At 40.4% G+C, this 17,515-nt stretch overlaps 3 protein-coding genes across 5 annotated transcripts in view; all 3 read right to left on the reverse strand.

The window, feature by feature from the left end:
• inpp5ja (inositol polyphosphate-5-phosphatase Ja) overlaps positions 1-3,072 on the reverse strand; it is a 10,740-nt gene extending 7,668 nt beyond the window's left edge. The window contains exons 1-3 of the mRNA XM_016679302.1: positions 2,893-3,072; positions 2,559-2,814; positions 643-1,233 (exon numbers count right to left, since the gene is read on the reverse strand). Coding sequence (XP_016534788.1) covers positions 643-1,229 — 587 coding nt within the window. The 5' untranslated portion in view covers positions 1,230-1,233; positions 2,559-2,814; positions 2,893-3,072. The remainder of the gene's footprint in view (positions 1-642; positions 1,234-2,558; positions 2,815-2,892) is intronic.
• A 1,321-nt stretch (positions 3,073-4,393) lies between these two features.
• On the reverse strand, positions 4,394-8,891 carry smtna (smoothelin a). Its single transcript, XM_007567378.2, has 8 exons — positions 7,480-8,891; positions 6,855-6,961; positions 6,603-6,678; positions 5,687-5,815; positions 5,562-5,613; positions 5,286-5,400; positions 5,001-5,152; positions 4,394-4,908 (listed from the first exon to the last, which is right to left on the reverse strand). The coding sequence occupies exons 2-8, from the start codon at positions 6,936-6,938 to the stop codon at positions 4,761-4,763; spliced, it is 756 nt and encodes a 251-aa protein (XP_007567440.1). The 5' UTR covers positions 6,939-6,961; positions 7,480-8,891; the 3' UTR covers positions 4,394-4,760.
• Positions 8,892-9,674: 783 nt separating this feature from the next.
• slc35e4 (solute carrier family 35 member E4) lies at positions 9,675-16,348 on the reverse strand. Of its 3 annotated transcripts, none has more exons than XM_007567396.2 (3): positions 16,243-16,348; positions 14,141-14,751; positions 9,675-11,367 (listed from the first exon to the last, which is right to left on the reverse strand). In XM_007567396.2, exons 2-3 carry the CDS (start codon positions 14,730-14,732, stop codon positions 10,850-10,852), a joined length of 1,110 nt encoding a protein of 369 aa, XP_007567458.1. In that variant the 5' UTR covers positions 14,733-14,751; positions 16,243-16,348; the 3' UTR covers positions 9,675-10,849. The 3 variants fall into 3 exon arrangements, with proteins under 3 accessions (XP_007567458.1, XP_007567451.1, XP_016534878.1); XM_007567389.2 differs by lacking the exon at positions 16,243-16,348 and adding an exon at positions 15,834-16,167; XM_016679392.1 differs by lacking the exon at positions 16,243-16,348 and having other exon boundaries at positions 14,141-14,995.
• Positions 16,349-17,515: the final 1,167 nt, after the last annotated feature.

Here is a 17,515-nt window from a genome sequence, read left to right on the forward strand (position 1 = left end):
ATAGATAGATAGATAGATAGATAGATAGATAGATAGATAGATAGATAGATAGATAGATAGATAAACTACTTTATCTACAAAGCCGGCCAAATACAACAAAGTTATTTAGCTTTTTATTTAGGAGAAATTATATATACAATGTCTGTAATTGTAAGCACATGATTTTATATTTTTTAACAAACAAATTGGTTCCCCTTATTTTAAAAAATAATATTAATGAATATTTTTATGGTATTTTGTTTTGTGTTGATCTGAATGGACTGTTCACAACTGAAGAAGTTTCGTATTTCACACGTAAAAAAAACATCCTGCAGGTGTAAAATGTGTGTTTGTCTCAGCACTGGGACCACTCTGTCTAAAGACTGACAACATTTACTGCTGGTGTAAACGAGCTGCTGAGAGTTTGAAGAGTTTTTTCAAGCCGTCTTTGTTTATGAGCAAGGATTTCAGCTAAAGGGCCTGTGGGAAATCAGCCAAGCGTCTGTGACTGTGTCGGGCCCCTACGGCTCTTAGAGAAATTTGCTGCTTTGATTCATGTGACATGGAGGACCACATGTTAGTTCTCCTTCCAGACGAGCACCTGCTGCAAGGATCAGGAGAAAAACAAGGGAAATGACTCAGCATGAGTGTTGCTGGTCTTACCTGAAGTCATTGTTCTCTCCTGCTGGCCCCTCAGACTGAGTCTGGCTCTGAGCTGCGCTCCCAGGCGAGGCGGTCTTCTGGGGCTGAGGCTTCAGACTGGGTTTGTGACTCAGGTTTGGGGTCAGGTTGGGGCTAAGAGTTGGTTTAAGGTAAGGCTGCGGGCTCTGGGGGTTGATCAGGAGGAACGAGGGCTCTGACGAGGAATGCGGCAAGGCGTTACCGCTGTGAGGAGCCGGAATGCAAACAGGGATCAAATCTATTTCCTTAGACGATTCCAGTGGGACTTTGGCTGGCTTCGAGGCTGTTCTAGTCCCAAGAGCAGTTGGTCTGGGCCGACTTATGCTTGACAGTGGAGGAGTGAGTCGATCCTCCCCGGACTGCAGCCGGCCTGTCCCTTTGGTAGGCGCCTGTGTGAGGTCCGGTCCCGACTGTGTCTTGAGCCCCTCCGATGGATTGAGTAGATGTGGCTCCGGGACGGCAGGCTGTGGAGGTAAAGCTGGACTCGCTCTGATCACTGCGCAGGGTCCAGGCAGCATGCTGGGACCACAAGGGTCTGAGCCCAGCTGCTTCTGCGGAAGGCGATCCATCAGCCTGCAACAGGATGCAGAGAGCAGTTCTCAAAAAGAAAAGCCATGCAACATTCAAAATGCATCGAAAAGAACGTTAGTTTTTAAGTCCTTACTGTTAAAAAATTGTTATATCAGGATCAATTTTTAAATTAAGTTGTCAAACTCAAGGTCCAAATCTGGCCCACCATCACATTTTATGTGGCTCTCTATTGTCTAAAGGGACACATTTATAAACCCTTTAAGGTAACAGTTATGTGTGTAAATAATATTTAATCAATCAAATCAAAACAGCTTTCATCTGTATATCACCAAATTACATCAATATGGAAAGATGTTAAATATAATTTAATTTTAAGAGTTACTCACTGAGACTATTCATTCATGTTTGAATGGTTTCTTAAGTGTTTTTATCAAAAAGTCTGCGACAACCAGCCCATTGAAGAACTTCACAATCCTGACATGGTCCAAAATGAAAATGAGTTTGAAACCCCTGGACCAGAAGTAGTGCATGATCACAAGGTGGAAGAAGAAATTAAATGATGCATTGTTTTAAAAAATTATTTTACAAACACAAATCCAAAGTGGTGCGCTGTGCAGACATGCTCACCGACTTTTGGGTTGTTACTTCAAACAACTGGACTCGACTGCAATTAAACCTGCAAGATTAAACCAGCTCTATCCATCAACAGACTTGATGACGTTTGTTCATGTTCTAACAAACCTCTGAGGAAATCGCAGAGCCGTTGGGTTTATTCTGATATGGATTACTGACCATATCACTGCATAACTGGGCTGTAGCTAACTTTTTTTTTTTTTTGTCTTACCTTTTTAAGTGGAGTTAAATTTCCTGGTGATGCTCATTAGCCCTTGACCCCTTCATAGATGTAGTGTATTATTACGTTTCTGATTGCATAAGTGAAAGTTGCATTATGACACACAGCTGTGCTGCTGATAATAGTCCACTTCAAAGCATGTCAGACAGGCTGCTGCAGGTCACAGGAAGAGGATGGATTACATTAAAGGAGGGCGGCAGACCTACCTCCATTTTACTGTCTGTGAGCCCAACACAGAAATCATACACCTCTCCTTCAATTATTCAACATATGCAAATGTGTCTCTCCGTCAAACAGAGAAACTCAGCTCCTAACATCGCAGAATGAGTTAATAGTGACCAGACACGTTTGGATTCACTTTCAAAGTCAAAACTTTCACAGCCAGCATGAAGTCGGCCTTATTTAATATTCCAACCCCATGAGTCTGCAAGTCTGAACAGCAGGTTTACGTTACAAGACGACGGAAACGTGAGACAACATCAACTGGAACAGTGAGCATCAAATCAAATCTTACCTTTTGTGCGTATTTTTAAGTCCAAGGTGAACCACAAGGGTGATATCACGAAGGAACTGAAAAGAACAACATGAATCTCGGTTTTCTCCAGTAGCACACACCGACCAAAGACACCAGACTGTCACCAACAAGCCGGGATCGATTAACGGACCGGAGGCAGCCCGCAGCAGGTCGAACCTGTCGGTTCCGTTGACAGCCGACGTCTCGTCACGGCGCAGTCAGGACAGAGAGCCGTCACGCGTCGTGCGCCCGAACCCTTTGCATGTTGATAATTTGTGCTACACTAATAAAACAGATCACAAAAAAACAAAACACTGAATCCACACTGCATCACCATGATCCTGCATGCTGTCTAAGTGCAGCGCAGTTGGTCGCAGCATCACGGCTGTACCTCCACCTCACCGACCCGGCTGCACCTCTCCATCCTCCCTCCTCCCCTCCCTTCACGGCTGCTGGGGGCGGGCAGAACAGGGCAGAGAAATTTAAAGCTGCCAAAGTACAGCCGGACAGAAATAACAGTGCATCTGTCCTGCGGGTGACGCATTAATCCGATAACTGTGCGTCACTGAAAGGCAGCATCAATCAACATATCAATAAACTATGATTACTTGCTTCGGATATAGTAGTGGTACGAACTTTTATATACCAGGCTGAGCTGGTGTATTTAAACGAGCACTTTTGATCATGACAATCTGCAACATTAAAACAAAGTGTGTTTTATTCCCGTATGTTGGCTGGCAACATATTGATCATCGTTCTGTTTAAATCACAAGGGCAACGTATGTTGTTGGGGGTTGTTGTTCTGATGCCCCAAATGGCAATTTAATACTTAAGCGCTGATCATCTATAAAACATTCGTCAAGTTTAGTTCAAACTGTTTAAAATGTAATAAAGAGCAAAGGGAATGGAGGCAAAAATTGCATTTATATAAGTTAATGATCAATATTATGTAGAAATATCTCTGCACATGCATGAAATGCATTGATAAATTGGAGTGGGATCAGGATTTCTGTTATTAGTAGCAGTATGTAATGTTTCCAGTTTACTATTTTTTTTATATTCTCGAATACTTTGGTTATATTACATTTCACCTGCAATCCAATGCACAAAATATTTTAATGAAACAGAGAAAGTGTCTGATTTTTGTGGAAAATACATCTGTAAATCATTCTCCAAAAAACAAAAACAAAAACAAAACAAAAAAAATGGGGGGAAGGCTTTAATTTTAATTTATTAAATGTCTCACCTCATCAAAACTTGCACCAAAACAACTTTTAAAAATGTTTTTTTTTTTTTGCATCAACCAAATTTATGCTCATTGGACAGCCACGCTTTAAATGCTCTGAGGAATCAAAGATGAACTGGAGAAATCTAGGATGTTAAAACAAGGTTTTAATATCATGGATACATTTTAATTGTCAGGCTAAGCATATTTTAAAATGCTTCATGTTTACTGTCTAAAACTGAGGACAATAGAGTTAATAATTTAACTAATAATGTATTAAATTTTATTATTATTATTATTATTATTATTATTATTACTATTAAAGAGTGTGTTTTATTTTAAAACCTTTTCAATATTTTAAAACTATTTTCAATAATGGTAAAGCAGTTAAAAAATTCTAAAAATTCAAGACAGTTCTACAGAAAACACAACTCATATTCATCTGAATGCATATATGTTGATAAAGAAAATAACTTTGAGCCGTATGAATTACACTTCATACTCCACAGCATTTGGACAATACAGTCTACACATTCCATGCCAAAGGTTACGGAAAAAATATCATTTATCTTAATTGTTTTTGCAGAGGGGGGAAAAAAAGCAAGTTGCATAATGAAATAAGTATTTATTTAACTGACGCACAAACTGCAGCGAGTGCTGGACAACAGCATCATCATCATCATCATCATCATCATCACGAAGGTCATGCTCAGACTCACAGTGGGATTAATGCAGATGTGTAATCTCAGAGGAATGAACTGACCCTAAGCACCAGCTGTTCTCTTAAATCACACAGACAGCAACAATTCCCTGCGAACTAGTACCAACCATTTGTCACCGCTCGTTCACAGTGAAATGGCTCTGATCGAATGGTAAATATTTATCTGGACATGATCACAAAGTCGTCCTTTTGACCTCAATTTTCTCTCGCTGCGTTTATCTGGAAAGATCACAGTGACTCGTGGGCTCTCGGAGACTTATGGGCGCTTCTTGGTTTTGACGAGCCCCTTCTCCACCAGGCAGCGGTAAAACTCCTGGATGTACGTGTACACACACTTCCAGTCGGGCTCCTTCATCCGCACCAAGTCCTCAGCATCCAGCAGAGGAGGGCAGCCTGCCAGCCTCCTGAGGACAGGATGTCAGCACAGATAACTCAGACAATACGCTCCCAGAAGACTACATTTATTCTCGTTTCACTCTGAGAGATGAGAGCTCACTCTGCAGTGCTGAAAGCCAGCTGGAAGTTGTCCCTGGGCTTGTAGGGGTTCAGGGTGGAGTATTCGAACGCATCGGGGTAGAATCGGTGCACCAAGGCGCAGAAGGCGATGCCGTCTTTCCAACTGGAGGAGAAGTTCTGGATGTCTACCCCCTGTTTTAGCCGCACGCAAGAGAGAGAGCAACCGGTTTTCAAGAGCCCTGGCCAAGTGGGATTCAGGGACAGGACTGTGCACAGTTCATATGGGCAATAAATCAGGGCAAAAGCTTGCTGGATGGAGGTTTACCTCATATGGCTCTGTTTTGGCCCTGCACCAGTCCAGAAGCATTTGTTTGACATTTTTAGCGTTGGGTGGTTCAGCAAAGGAACATTTCTGGGCTGAGACAACAGCAGGGCCGGTCCTGCAGAGGAGAGGAGACAGAAAAACAGCCATTAATTATCTCACTTTCAAAGAAGTGGCAGCAGAAATATGGCATTTCTGCCATAATTGTCAAAATATGGCAGAAATGCCATATTTTGACAATTATGTTGCCAAACTAATTCAATTCCTCGTGTCTCTCACCTGCCTGCGGTCTTGCCGGTTGGAGTGGAGGACGACGGCTGACCTGCTGACTCTGAAACCACGACAGATTCATTTTCAGCGGCGATGTAAAGCAGAAAGGAGAGACATCAGAGAATCAGACTTACTGTTCACCGACGGCTGCTGGTTCACGACTGCTCTTCCGACGCTGACTGCTCCTCCAGTCGTCCCTCCTTTATTCAAGCCCTGCTGCTTCAGGTCTTGCTGCCTCACCCCGCGCTCCTGCTCCCGTTTTTCTGATCGCAAAAGTTGAACTCAGAAAAGCTTGGTGTGCATACCCCAAAATGAAATCCTAGCTTCAGAGGTGTCCTTTGAAGGCCTCAGAGGTTTGTTAGAAAACATTAGATGACAACAGCAACATAATGAGCAAAGCAGACAAGTTAGGGAGAGAAAATAAATCAGAGAAGCAGGTGAAGTCCGTGGTAACTCTAGAGGAGTTGCAAAGATCCTCGGACCTAGTGAGAAATTCGACCAGCAGGATAAATATTGATCATTCTTTTCCCAAATAGAAGGGCAAAGTTGATAGAAAGTGAAAAGAAATCCCCTTTGAGACTGGGTTGGAGTTGCTTTTTCCAGCTGTACGGTGACTCTTGGCATACAGCCAGACTTCAATGAGATAGTTTAGATAAATGCATGTTTACGTGCTGGAAGGGCCCAGTCAAAGTCCAGACTTAAATTAAGAGGAGAATCTGTGGCAAGACTTGAAACTTGCAACACGAGAAGGAAGGACTGTAAACCAACTTTATTAACAGATCAACTTGTGGCTTTTATCCTTCATCATTCACTGAAGGCCACAAGATGAATAAATCAGGTTTGTAAGTGTTTCAAATGTCACTGAAGTCTCAACAGATCGTCTTCATGCACCAAGCAGGTGAAGCCAGTCAAAAAAATGTACAATGCTGGTAGGGACACTCCAAAAGACCTGCAGCCAAACATGCTTCAAAAAAGTACTGACTCAAGTGACTATGATACAAATAAACAACAAACCTTTTGGTTTTTAATTTGTGCTTGTATGATTTTTACCTCTCTTTTTCTTGAGCAGATCCCTCAGAGCAGCTCGAATCATCCGCCTCTCTTCAAAATCTGCTGCACTGTCCAGCTGCAAGCGGAAAACAGTCGCTAAATAACCGTATATTTTTTTACAGTTTACCCAAAGAAAAATCGAGTGTTGCCGCTAGCTAAAGGATAAAAAGATTGAATGTAATGATAGTCTCCCAATAATGCCAGGAACTTGGAATTTGCATGAATGTAGTGTCATTTTTTTTATGGGCTCACCATTTTGTTGAGAACATCTTCATCCTCAATAGAGGCCAGTTTCTCACTGGTCAACAGCGTTGACCCTTCATTTTTTGACTCCATGTCTTATTAGCGAACCTGGTTAGCTGACATAACAAAGCAAATATGTAAACACATTTCTGAAAGATCTTAGTGACAAGAATGAAAACAAAACAAAGCCGAAGGCGCCTTTCTGTCATATAAAAGAAGAGAAATCCAAAATATCATAACTTGCCCAAATTCAGATTTTTTTTTTTCTTTTTTTTTTTTTGGAATGTTGTAAACACAGCAGGAAGCCCAGATTCATTTCTAGCTGAAATATGTACAGCAGCTTAAAAATGAGCAGCTGTGTGACAAATTATTAGTCCAACTGAAGCGCCTCTTATTGCAGCAGAGCAACTGCACTAAGCAAGAGCCTTCAACATGTACAAATATAGTAGTGCTATGGAAAAAGCTGGTTTCTAAAACAGTCTGATAGCAGAACTAAACAATATGTCGCGAGTCTGACGAAATATTTTAAGCTTGATGTCACAAAATGAGGAGAACAACATGGTAGCGGTAGCATGTAAAAAAAAAAATATTTGAATAGGAAAATCATTGTGGTTAGGTGTCTGGTGCAACTCACCTGTTATCAGGATGCAAACCAGCTCCTCTGATGACAGAGTTCTGGATGCAACACTCCCGTCTCGCTTTCTTTCTCCTCTGTTAAACCTTGTGCAGAAGATCACAACTTACATCTCAGCGTTTCATAAAGATGCTTGTTCAGGGGAGAGAGAGTTCAGATTGCTTATGTGAACCTCCCAAAATAGGATAAAGGAGAAGGAGGAGGAAACTCTCTGAATTCATCCATCTTTGTCATCTCCACCACTGAATCTTTGCTCCTCCTGTCACAGGATCCAGGATGATGCGATGCCAAAGATATCAGGAATCTCTTCAGATCACTGTTTTAATGTTTTTGCATGAATCCTTTTTATTGCAATTTACCTTCAGAGTGCAGCAGCGGTATGGGATGTGAAGGGTTAACAGGGACAAAAAGTGAGGAGCACTGCCTTATTCAGGCAAAAGGCTGAACAGGAACTTTGTTTACAGAAGTGGAGGAATCTTTAGGCGGACGGACAGAGCACATATTTGGAATTCAAACACGGACATCTGCCGGGAAACATCGGTAAATTATTAAAACATCAGCAGATTGTTTAGTGGTTTAAAAGTTAAGGGACATTCAGGCATCAGGTTAGTATCTGAATCAGATAAACTGCGCCATCTAGTGTTGACCTCGTAGAACTGCTAAAGTATTTTCTGTTTTCAGAGAGCCCGACTTTGCTTTCCTGAAAACCTCGGGGGTCGGAAACCATCCCGGTTTCACACAGGGCGAGGCAGTGGCAGAACTTCAGGCTTTAATATCCAAATAACATGTATGAAGATTAGAAAATGACATATTAAAGCAGCTTGCAGCCAATTCATGTCAGAAAATCACAACTCAAATATCTAATTACCTACAACTATCTGATAATGTTCTGGTGTGCCATTATTTAAAGCAATTAACCTTTAACTAACAGTCCCCATACCTGCCTTGACAAATAAACAGAATAAATAAGTGAGCTGCATGGGTTTGGTTTTTATTTTTTTCCCCAGAATTACAAATCTTAAAAGTGTGGTGTGCATTTGCATTTATCTCTACCCGAGTCAGTCCTTAGTAGAAACACCTAACGCTGTATTTATAGTTTCACAACTATGACTATAACCTTCACAAGCTCAGTCAGGAAGCATTTGATCGTTACAGATTCTCAGTTGTATTTACCAGTAGGTAATGACTTTGACTAGGCCACTCTTAAACATGAGTACACAATGATCTAAGCTGTTTTATTGTACCTCTAGCTACGCTTACAGACTTTGTTTAACCTCCAATTCCATGTTTTAATTCTGCAGTGAATTTCAACACAGAAAAATTATTTTGGACATTATTTTCTGCTTTGCGGCATCAATTTCAACTAAATGATAACTCGTTTGCTACATATCCAACTTACCTAACAATTTATGAAGCCATGCAATTTTTTTTTTAAAGCCAAAGAGTGAAAATACTCCAGAAAGTTCACCTAAAACAAAGCAGAAGAATTCATTCACACCAAATTAGTGATGAGGGACTTGAGTTCCTTTATTTGTTATTCCAGTCCAAATGATTTGTTTATTTTTCCTCATCTGCAGGATGTCCAAATAAGGCATGAGGCAAAGATGGTTCATTCTTTAAGCAGTCGAGTTTAAACCAGCCATTAAGGGCTACAAAATACATAAATATAATAAAATAATTATTTACATCCAACAAGCTTTGCACTCAAAAACAAATATGTACAAAATGAACCACAGGCTTTATAAGCAGAAACCCTGCAACCTGTCAGTGCAACACAAGCATCCTCCCACAAACTGTTATCCATTTAACATAATATTAATAAAAACAGATTTTGTCCTTGATATGTAAATGTATTAGTTTCTATGCAACATTATATCGAAATTTTTGAATGTTACTGATTGAATATTGAGCTCCAGTGTCTTATTAAACAGCTGAGACAAACAGGGAAACCAATGGAAATGTGTTACATGTACAGAATCATTCCATGTTCTGCATATCTAAAATAAATAAAGACAATTTTTAAACTGAATTAGGGCTATAAAGAAACAGTGGTCCTACATTTTTTATATCTCATTATTCTTGTGATAAATGTATTTGTAAATGGCACCCTGGCAATAAAAATATGTTGTTTTTTTTTCGTAGGCAAAACATAATGAAGTTGTGACGGGATTTATATATATATATATATATATATATATATATATATATATATATAGTGGAGTTACTTCGTAGGATCTCAAACTCTGAACAACAACAGCAACAAGGAGCCACTGACACAGCTTGTAAAACAACATAAAGTAAATATTTGGCATACCAAACATGCTGAATTCAGAGTGGATCGCATGCAGTCTGGATGCTTTCACATAATGGAGAGCTTAGACAGAGACAAATGCTTACTAGTATCAACTGTATGACACTTGAAGAAAGCCTACAGCATTTTCAGCCAATATTCGCCGAGACGCTCATAATAATAATAAAAAAAAAAATCTATATTTTCTTTTCAAACTCCCTAAAAGAAAAAAGCATCAGTGAAAAGAATAGAGCTAAAAAGAAACATCATTCTTATTTTTCTTGACCTTTTCCACAGGAGGAAGACGAGCTAAAGTTGAGCGACGTTCCTTAGAGAACTTGTGACACTAATTATCAAAGTACGCTGCGAGGAAGACGACGTGCCGCTCATAATTGGACTAACCCAACAGAGACTTCTCGAGAACACAATGTAGGGCTTTTAGTGGTGAGTGACGGAAAGGTTCATAGAGGAGAACAAAACACACAGCTTCGGCCTCTTAGTGAGTATGTGCTTCAGTGGAAAAGAGGCGACTCATTGCACCGAACGTTTCAGCTCAACAACAACCCGGCTCCTGCTTTACGCAACAACAACAACAAAAAAGCTGCCATAAAACCTCAGCCCCTGTCCAAAATGGAACAAGGCAACAGTACCATAAATATAGCTTCTTAATACAAACTTGAGTTTAATCAGATGCGGGGCAAAAGTGCTTCCAGAGTCTCTGCAAACCTGACCAACCGTCCCCGAGAACACTGATTCCAGCCCTCTGGAGCTGACGATGCTTTTCACAGTGGAGTAGTAGGAGAGACAGAGTCTGTAACCTCAGCGGCACCAAACCGTTCGGTGTGCTCATGCATGCATATAGCTCTATAGGCTAGATGAGGAATTGATTTGAACCTTTTCCATGAAGGGTCATGGTGTTTTTTTTTTTTTTTTTTTTTTTTTTTTTTTGTGTGGAGTCTAATTCTGTCAAGAACATGAGTGAGTTGGCACAGGGAAGGAAGGAAATGTTCTGCCCCTTGCATGACACAAATTACAGTGTATCCAGTAATTATTTTTCTTCATTTTCTTTATACTTTCAGATCAGTCCATTTTCTCTTTCCCATCCACTATTTGTGGATGATTTGTTTTCTCAAACCCCTCCTGCTTAACCGAATCCCCCCCAGACTCGGATTCAAAATCGGTCCCTTCGGGCTTCGCCTTGCGCGCGTCCATGCAGCTAACGATGAACTCGGAGTTCTGATAGATGAGCATGCCGGACAGCGTCAGCACGGCGCCGGCGCAGCTGAGTGCGGACAGCTCGCTGCCGAACAGCAGCTGGGACAGCAGCAGGTTGCCGACCACGTTCAGGTTGCCCAGGATGTGCAGGGTGACTGCCGAGGTGAGCGTGATGACGCAGCAGCTGGCCAGGTTGTACATGACCGAGCCCAGGCAGCTGAGCAGGATGAAGACCCACAGGTGGCAGTCGTAATGCAGCGGCGACTCCAGCATGGCCCAGTTCTCCAAGGCCAGAGCGGCCACAGCCAGGATGCAGAAGCTGGGAATGGACATCAAGTAGAGCAGGAAGACGGAGTTGATCTTCTCCTCCTGAAGTAAAATGCCTAAAATAAAAAGGAAAGAAATTAAAAACATCTGACCGTCTGACTCCACATATGTGTATATGAGCTTGGGTTACATCCCCTTCTTCATTTAAAGGGTTTTACATGATGTTTGTTCGCCCACCTTTGCAGCTACAAGAGCTTTAACTCTTTTGGGAATGCTTTCAACAAGGTTTTTGAGAGTGTTTGTTGAAGTTTTTGACCATTACTAAAAATGCATTTCTTTGGTCAATAACTTCATCTAGCACACAGATGTGTAAAAGCTATTCTTACACTTTTTTCCAGAAGAACAGATTGTTCATAAAAATATGATCAGAACAAATTTTTGCTCATGTCATCAGAAGGCCTACTCTTATGATCCTGCTGTACATAAACTGCACTTAACTCATTGTGTTTAATTACTAAGAGATACTGGAGTTTTTGGTAGAAAACACTCGTTTCTTGTTAAAGATCTTTCAGTGCATGAATAAAGCTTCCTGTGTCAAACTCTATCCAGCATCTCCATGTCCTGACCCAGATATTCTGCAACACATATTATGGGAATGTTTTGGTTTAGGTGACTTTCATAACTGCTTACTGTGTTTTTATAGTCAAATCATGTTGATAGCAAGAATATTGCTGTATATTATGCAAAGCCATGTTTCATATCCCTCTGAGTCATCATGGACAAATGTTCCTATGTATTCCTCTCTTATAGAAACAACAACAAAGGCAACATTTAGGTTTTTGTTGGAAATAGTTTGTTTCTGTTTGTTTGGAGAAAGATTTTTTTTATTTTTTTTGTTTACACATTTTTCTTCCAACTGTACTTTTTCTCCTCTCTCTCTTTACAGGCGTGTCGCTGGCAAAATAAAGCTGACGTTGCAGATTTCTGACAAGTTACAACCAGAGCAATCTCCCTGAAAGCTTGCCTCCAGCTCACAAGCTGCTGAAGCGCCACCGTAAGTTAATTTGACGTTCAAACAAAAAACTCGACCTGATGTGGGACAGAGAAACAGAATATACCGAGGGGAAAGTGTTACGGCCGGGCAGAGGACGAAAATAGCTACGTGAAACCTGAGACTACATTGCAGAACATTTGATTTGCTGGACTGTGTTTACATCGTCTAGTCCAGAAACAACAGCAGAACTTAATGTTCCTTCCAGCACACTGACTCAACTCCACTTAATGAAGAAAACGAGAACATTTCCGCAGTCTTGTGCCGTGTGTCACCGAAGCTTTCAGGGGGATAACCCTTTCCACGCCAGGATCACAATATGAAGAGGGTTCCTCTTCATATTGTGAAGGTTTTAGTAACTTACATTTAAAACTAAAAATGCATTGCCATTACAATTTTATCATGATTTATATTGACCAGACAAATAAAAAGTGGTTACAGCAGTTCTGTCAGGAGAAATGGGCTAAAAAGTCCTAAAATAAAGTTTATGAATGGATAATAAACATTTGACTTAACTTATAGAGCTTGAAAGACAATTCTACCAAATACATGTAAACTACTGAATCGAGAAGAAAGTAATAATGACGTTATCTTTGTATGTTAGTAAGGGAATTTCACAAATAAAAATACTTTTGCTAATTCCAATTGACCTAAAAACTTGGAAGTTTATTCTGACATGATGTCAAACATTAGATTAGAAACAGTTCTGTCCTTTTATATTTGTGCAGAAACACACTTGTTATAACTTAAACAAGCTTAACCTCACTTTATTAACCTACGACTTGATTTAAAATCCCAAAACAGCCAACAATAAGCCAGCCACAGGAGCCTGGCTTATTGCCTCCTGTTTATTGCGGAAGGTGGCTTGTACTTTTTTAGAAACGGATATCTGAATTATGACACACACACACAGACAGCAGCCTCAGATGCTATCAACACACTTAAAACAAGCAGAAAAATGTAATGTATAAAGTACATTTGATGGATACATTTAAGACTTTTTATAGCTGAAAATTAGATAATCCATTGTAAGATTTTGAAGCCCTGCAAAACTCTGATTTAGCCGTTCAACCAACCAAGAAACCTGAAGATCCGACTGTGTTTATAGCAAAACATTGAGCCTCCACGCATGTTTTTAAACTCGTGTCATCTCAGACGAAGTTCATGTTGCCGAGCGTAATGACATTGCAGCCCATTAATCTACTGCAAACAAACACTCATCTGTGGTGCAATACAAAACAGGAAGCCAGCAGCTTTAAATTAGCCGGAGCAACAAATGATTCAGTAAGAGTTCAAAACATTAGATAATTATCAGAACAAGAGTTAGTCCTCATGACATCACTGAGCTTTTCAAACAAAAAGTTCAGTTTGTTGTCACAATGTTTTTACCCACTTGATCAAATCTGGCAAACACAGCACTTTTGTTCAAAAGAATTTCTTGAACAAAGTTCATCGAACCCAATCAGAAAAACAAACAATCTAGACTGTCACATTATACAAGACGTTGACCATTTTTGGATCATCAAACATTAGAAACATGAGATTAGGCTGTCAGCAGACTCTACTCACTCACAGACATGCAGTAATGTTTATATTATGTTCCCTAGGCAACCAGAAAGCCCGCAGTACCATTCCACCTTAATGTGAGGGTGTGTCTAGACTGTGGAGTGAGTCATCAACTTGTTCCACAACCACAAACTGATGTGGCGTCCAGAGGAAAAACGTTCCCTGAAGTGACTGGCATGTGCAAAAAGTACAGAAAGCATCTCGCTTGGGTCACTTATTTAACAAAATAAGTACTTTTAACTGTTTTATGGGGTAATAAAAACTGTACTCACTCTGCTGAATGGACTTGACACCCCTCAACATGGTCGCTGCAAACACAAAGAAGCATCCGGTCTGATCGAACTGGACTTCTCCCATGATGCTGAAGGACGCTCCGAGGCAGATGGGCATCATGGCCGTGTATTTGATGATATGGTGCTGCTTACCCAGGATCAGAGAGGAGATGGCCAGAGTGAAGAGCGGCGTCGTAGTGTAGATCATTTGTGCAAACGACAGCTGTACATAGTTTAGACCGATGTTTCCGAAGGCGATGCTGGCACAGAAAGTCAGACTCAACAGGAACACTTTACACTTAGCGTTCGGAGTCAGGTCCTGCTCGGCGGCCCCTCTATGTCGGATCACCCGCAGCTTGATCAGCCCGTAGTCCACCACGATGGCCGTCAGCATGTGCAGCGCCGACAGCAGCAGAGGGTACCTGAAGTTGTAAACCGCGAAAATCCATTTGTTGAGGCTGGAGATGGTGGTGCCGGTCACCAGCCAAACGATGACGGCTGAGAGCAGATGGAGCATCTCTGCAAGCGGCCTCCTCCGGCTCCTGGCTCGCAGAGTCGCCTCGCATTTTGAGAAGCCATTGGGGTTGATCATATTCGTAGCATGGTCCTCTCTGTAAGGCAAGCACATGTTGAGTTTGTTCTTCTAATCTCAAAAAAAATAAAAAATAAAATAAAATTAAGCTGTCAAACTGGAGATTCTAAAAATAAAAATATATATATATATTTCCTCTGAGATGCAGTTGTTTCCCCAACAGCGGGTAACCAGTCTGTGTTGACTGTGAGAGAAGTGTTTTCAAGCAACGCCTAAAAACACGTGTTCCTGTTTTGCATGACAGCCGGGTTGTGTAACTCACCCTGAGTTTGTAAGATGACATATTCTTCAGAGGGAAAACACAGAAGGGAAAGGAGGAGGAGACTGAACTGTTCAGGGAGGGCTGGAAAACAGTATGGACTGTGGCAAGTAGATTTGTCATATAGTGAGTCAGTCAAGCTCTTCACAGTAGATATTCTAAATTCAATTCTCCAAATTTAAAATGAAACTTTCAGAAAATAAAAAAAGTGTGTTTTATTTATTTATTTGCCTTTAAGAACTATTTTTTTTTGCCCATTCTTCGTTGCAGAACTGATCTAATTATGGCCTTTTGAGCATGAATTGTTGCTCATAATTACTAAAAGTTAAATAAGAGATTGTTTTAGTGTTTCTTTTCCATCTGAAACACACTAAAAGTGGTCCACCTTAGAAACTACGATACAAAGTATCTTCAAACAAAACCAAAATCAAATTAAGGTTTCACAAATCACAAACTTGGGCTTACCTGGAGGTTTGGACAATGTAAGTGTCGCAGTTTTTGAACTTGAGCGGATTAAAGACTATAGCTATTGACAAATTAAGTGGAATTGCCATTTTGCCATTTCCCAAATCGGGAGCTAACTTCAGCTTGATTATATGTGACATTGGCCTGCCACAGATCTACCGTCTCCAGAAGGGAGACTCGGCGGACCGGTTATTGTCTTGTCATGCCGTTAAGAAGCCACAGGCACGAACAGAGCATGATACACTAAAGATAGTAGTGCTGTAAACAAACAATTTACAGAACTGTTCTGAAAATCGCAACTTTGCTTATAACCATAAGCTTGAAAATAGAGAGGAGTTATATTTTTAGCTGCCCATTGCCTTTAAAAGGCAACTCACCTCAGTGTCTGGTTCCGTTTCCCTCAGCCAGATGATGTACAGGAGCTCGCTTGTTACTCCTGTCAGTGCAGCTAAAGTTATGCTTTCATTCACGCCTCTATGCGGCGACGGTTTCCAGTCTCAACCGTTGCAGTAAAATGTCCGACGTGGTCATAAATCAACAAAACAGTGATGCTAACATGCTAGTTCACGGAATTGAGCAGCATTATGTAACTTGACAGGTACAAACGTTTTGCGCCAATGTTAAGCTAGTAACCTACCCCTGTGTTAGCTAACAGCAGGTTGGTCGCTTCAAAACATTTAGCCGTTTCTCCTGCTTCACTTCCCGCGATGTTAGCGCCCACTGGTCTCGCGTGAATATAAAAGCATTTTATCAACACATTTTATCACAATAGTCTGTGCTTTTTACCTTGTTCCTGGAGCACCGTCAGCATCTCCAAAGCTCCGCCAGTCGGAAACAGCACTATCAGCCAACTGCCAGCAGGGGGACACAAGTTCGGCTTCTCTGGACGGTTTAAAGGGGAATGCCACTTTTTAAAAAATGATGTAAAGCGCTGGAAACTCAAAATAGTATGAACAGATACTTTGCCCAGAAGTGAGTATATTGTACTCCAGCAAGAGCAGTCCTACTTCAACATATTTTTACTCAAATTAAAGAGAAAAGTATCCAAGAAATTACTCAAGTAAAAAAAGTATTTTGGTAAAAGGGTACTAGAGTGCCGAGTTACTAATCAGCATGTCTTATTTGATATTTAAAACATGTCACCAAACAGACAAAAAACAAAGTTATCTGCAAATTCTGGTATATTAAAGTGTAAATTGAGGAAAAAAGGACACAAAAACACAAATTCAGGCAGAAGAAACATTTCAAAATTAAATATTTTCAATACTTGTAAAACCAATACTTACAGTAGTGCATTTGTCAGAACATGGTAAAATTATTCCAGTGACAATAGTGTACTGTACTCAGCAGATAGAAAACAGAACCGAAAAGCTTACGTACAAAAAGTTTTACTTGACTGTCTTAATTTGTCTCATATGTTTGGTTAAAACATGTTTGTATTTTTTAGAAATTTTACTCAAGAGCAGCAATATTTAATATTACTCAAATAAAAGTAAAAAGTACATTGCAGTAAAACTACTCCTAAAAGTATATCTTTTCCAAGAAGTTACTCAGGTGAATATAACTAGTTACTTGCATGCCTCTGATCAAACCATAAATTCACATAAGTTATGTGTAATAAATTGTAATGACACAGCAGATTATTAAGACCATCTGTACATTTACTCATTCTTTGTATAATAATATGAATCTTGCCTGCATTGTATGCTGGAAAAGAGCTCCACATACCCATGTTCCCACCTCCATCTTCACTGATGGTATGGAGTTCTGGGGTTGCTATGCAGTGCATTTTAATTTTCAAGCAATGTGTTTTAAGACACCCAAATAGTTTGATTTCAGTCTCTGGACCAGGCTATATTCTAGTATTTTACACACTTTTCTTCAGCAGTGGAGTCTTATGTGGTGAGCATAAGCATCATGCCAGTGAATTATTTATCTCTTTCTATGAAACAGTTTTTTTCACTTCCTGTCTGACATCTTGCAGGAATCACCCAATACCGGCCAGTTTGTGATGTAATGGACCCAGGACTGCTCACTGGAACCATCAGTCACATCTCCT

The sequence above is a fragment of the Poecilia formosa genome, unplaced genomic scaffold (assembly GCF_000485575.1).
Source record: "Poecilia formosa unplaced genomic scaffold, Poecilia_formosa-5.1.2 Scaffold6, whole genome shotgun sequence".
Classification (NCBI taxonomy): Eukaryota; Metazoa; Chordata; class Actinopteri; order Cyprinodontiformes; family Poeciliidae; genus Poecilia; species Poecilia formosa.

What these genes read in the sequence shown, in the direction of transcription:
- smtna (XM_007567378.2), bottom strand. Translation starts at nt 6,938, where the DNA reads ATGGAGTCAAAAAATGAAGGGTCAACGCTGTTGACCAGTGAGAAACTG. An exon ending in ACCGGCAAGACCGCAGGCAG is followed by an intron (nt 5,401 to 5,561) that starts GTGAGAGACACG and finishes TCTCCTCTGCAG; the next exon opens with GACCGGCCCTGCTGTTGTCT. An exon ending in CTGGCTTTCAGCACTGCAGA is followed by an intron (nt 4,909 to 5,000) that starts GTGAGCTCTCAT and finishes TCCTGTCCTCAG; the next exon opens with GAGGCTGGCAGGCTGCCCTC.
- slc35e4 (XM_016679392.1), bottom strand. Translation starts at nt 14,768, where the DNA reads ATGTGCTTGCCTTACAGAGAGGACCATGCTACGAATATGATCAACCCC. An exon ending in TGTCAAGTCCATTCAGCAGA is followed by an intron (nt 11,368 to 14,140) that starts GTGAGTACAGTT and finishes TTTTTATTTTAG; the next exon opens with GCATTTTACTTCAGGAGGAG.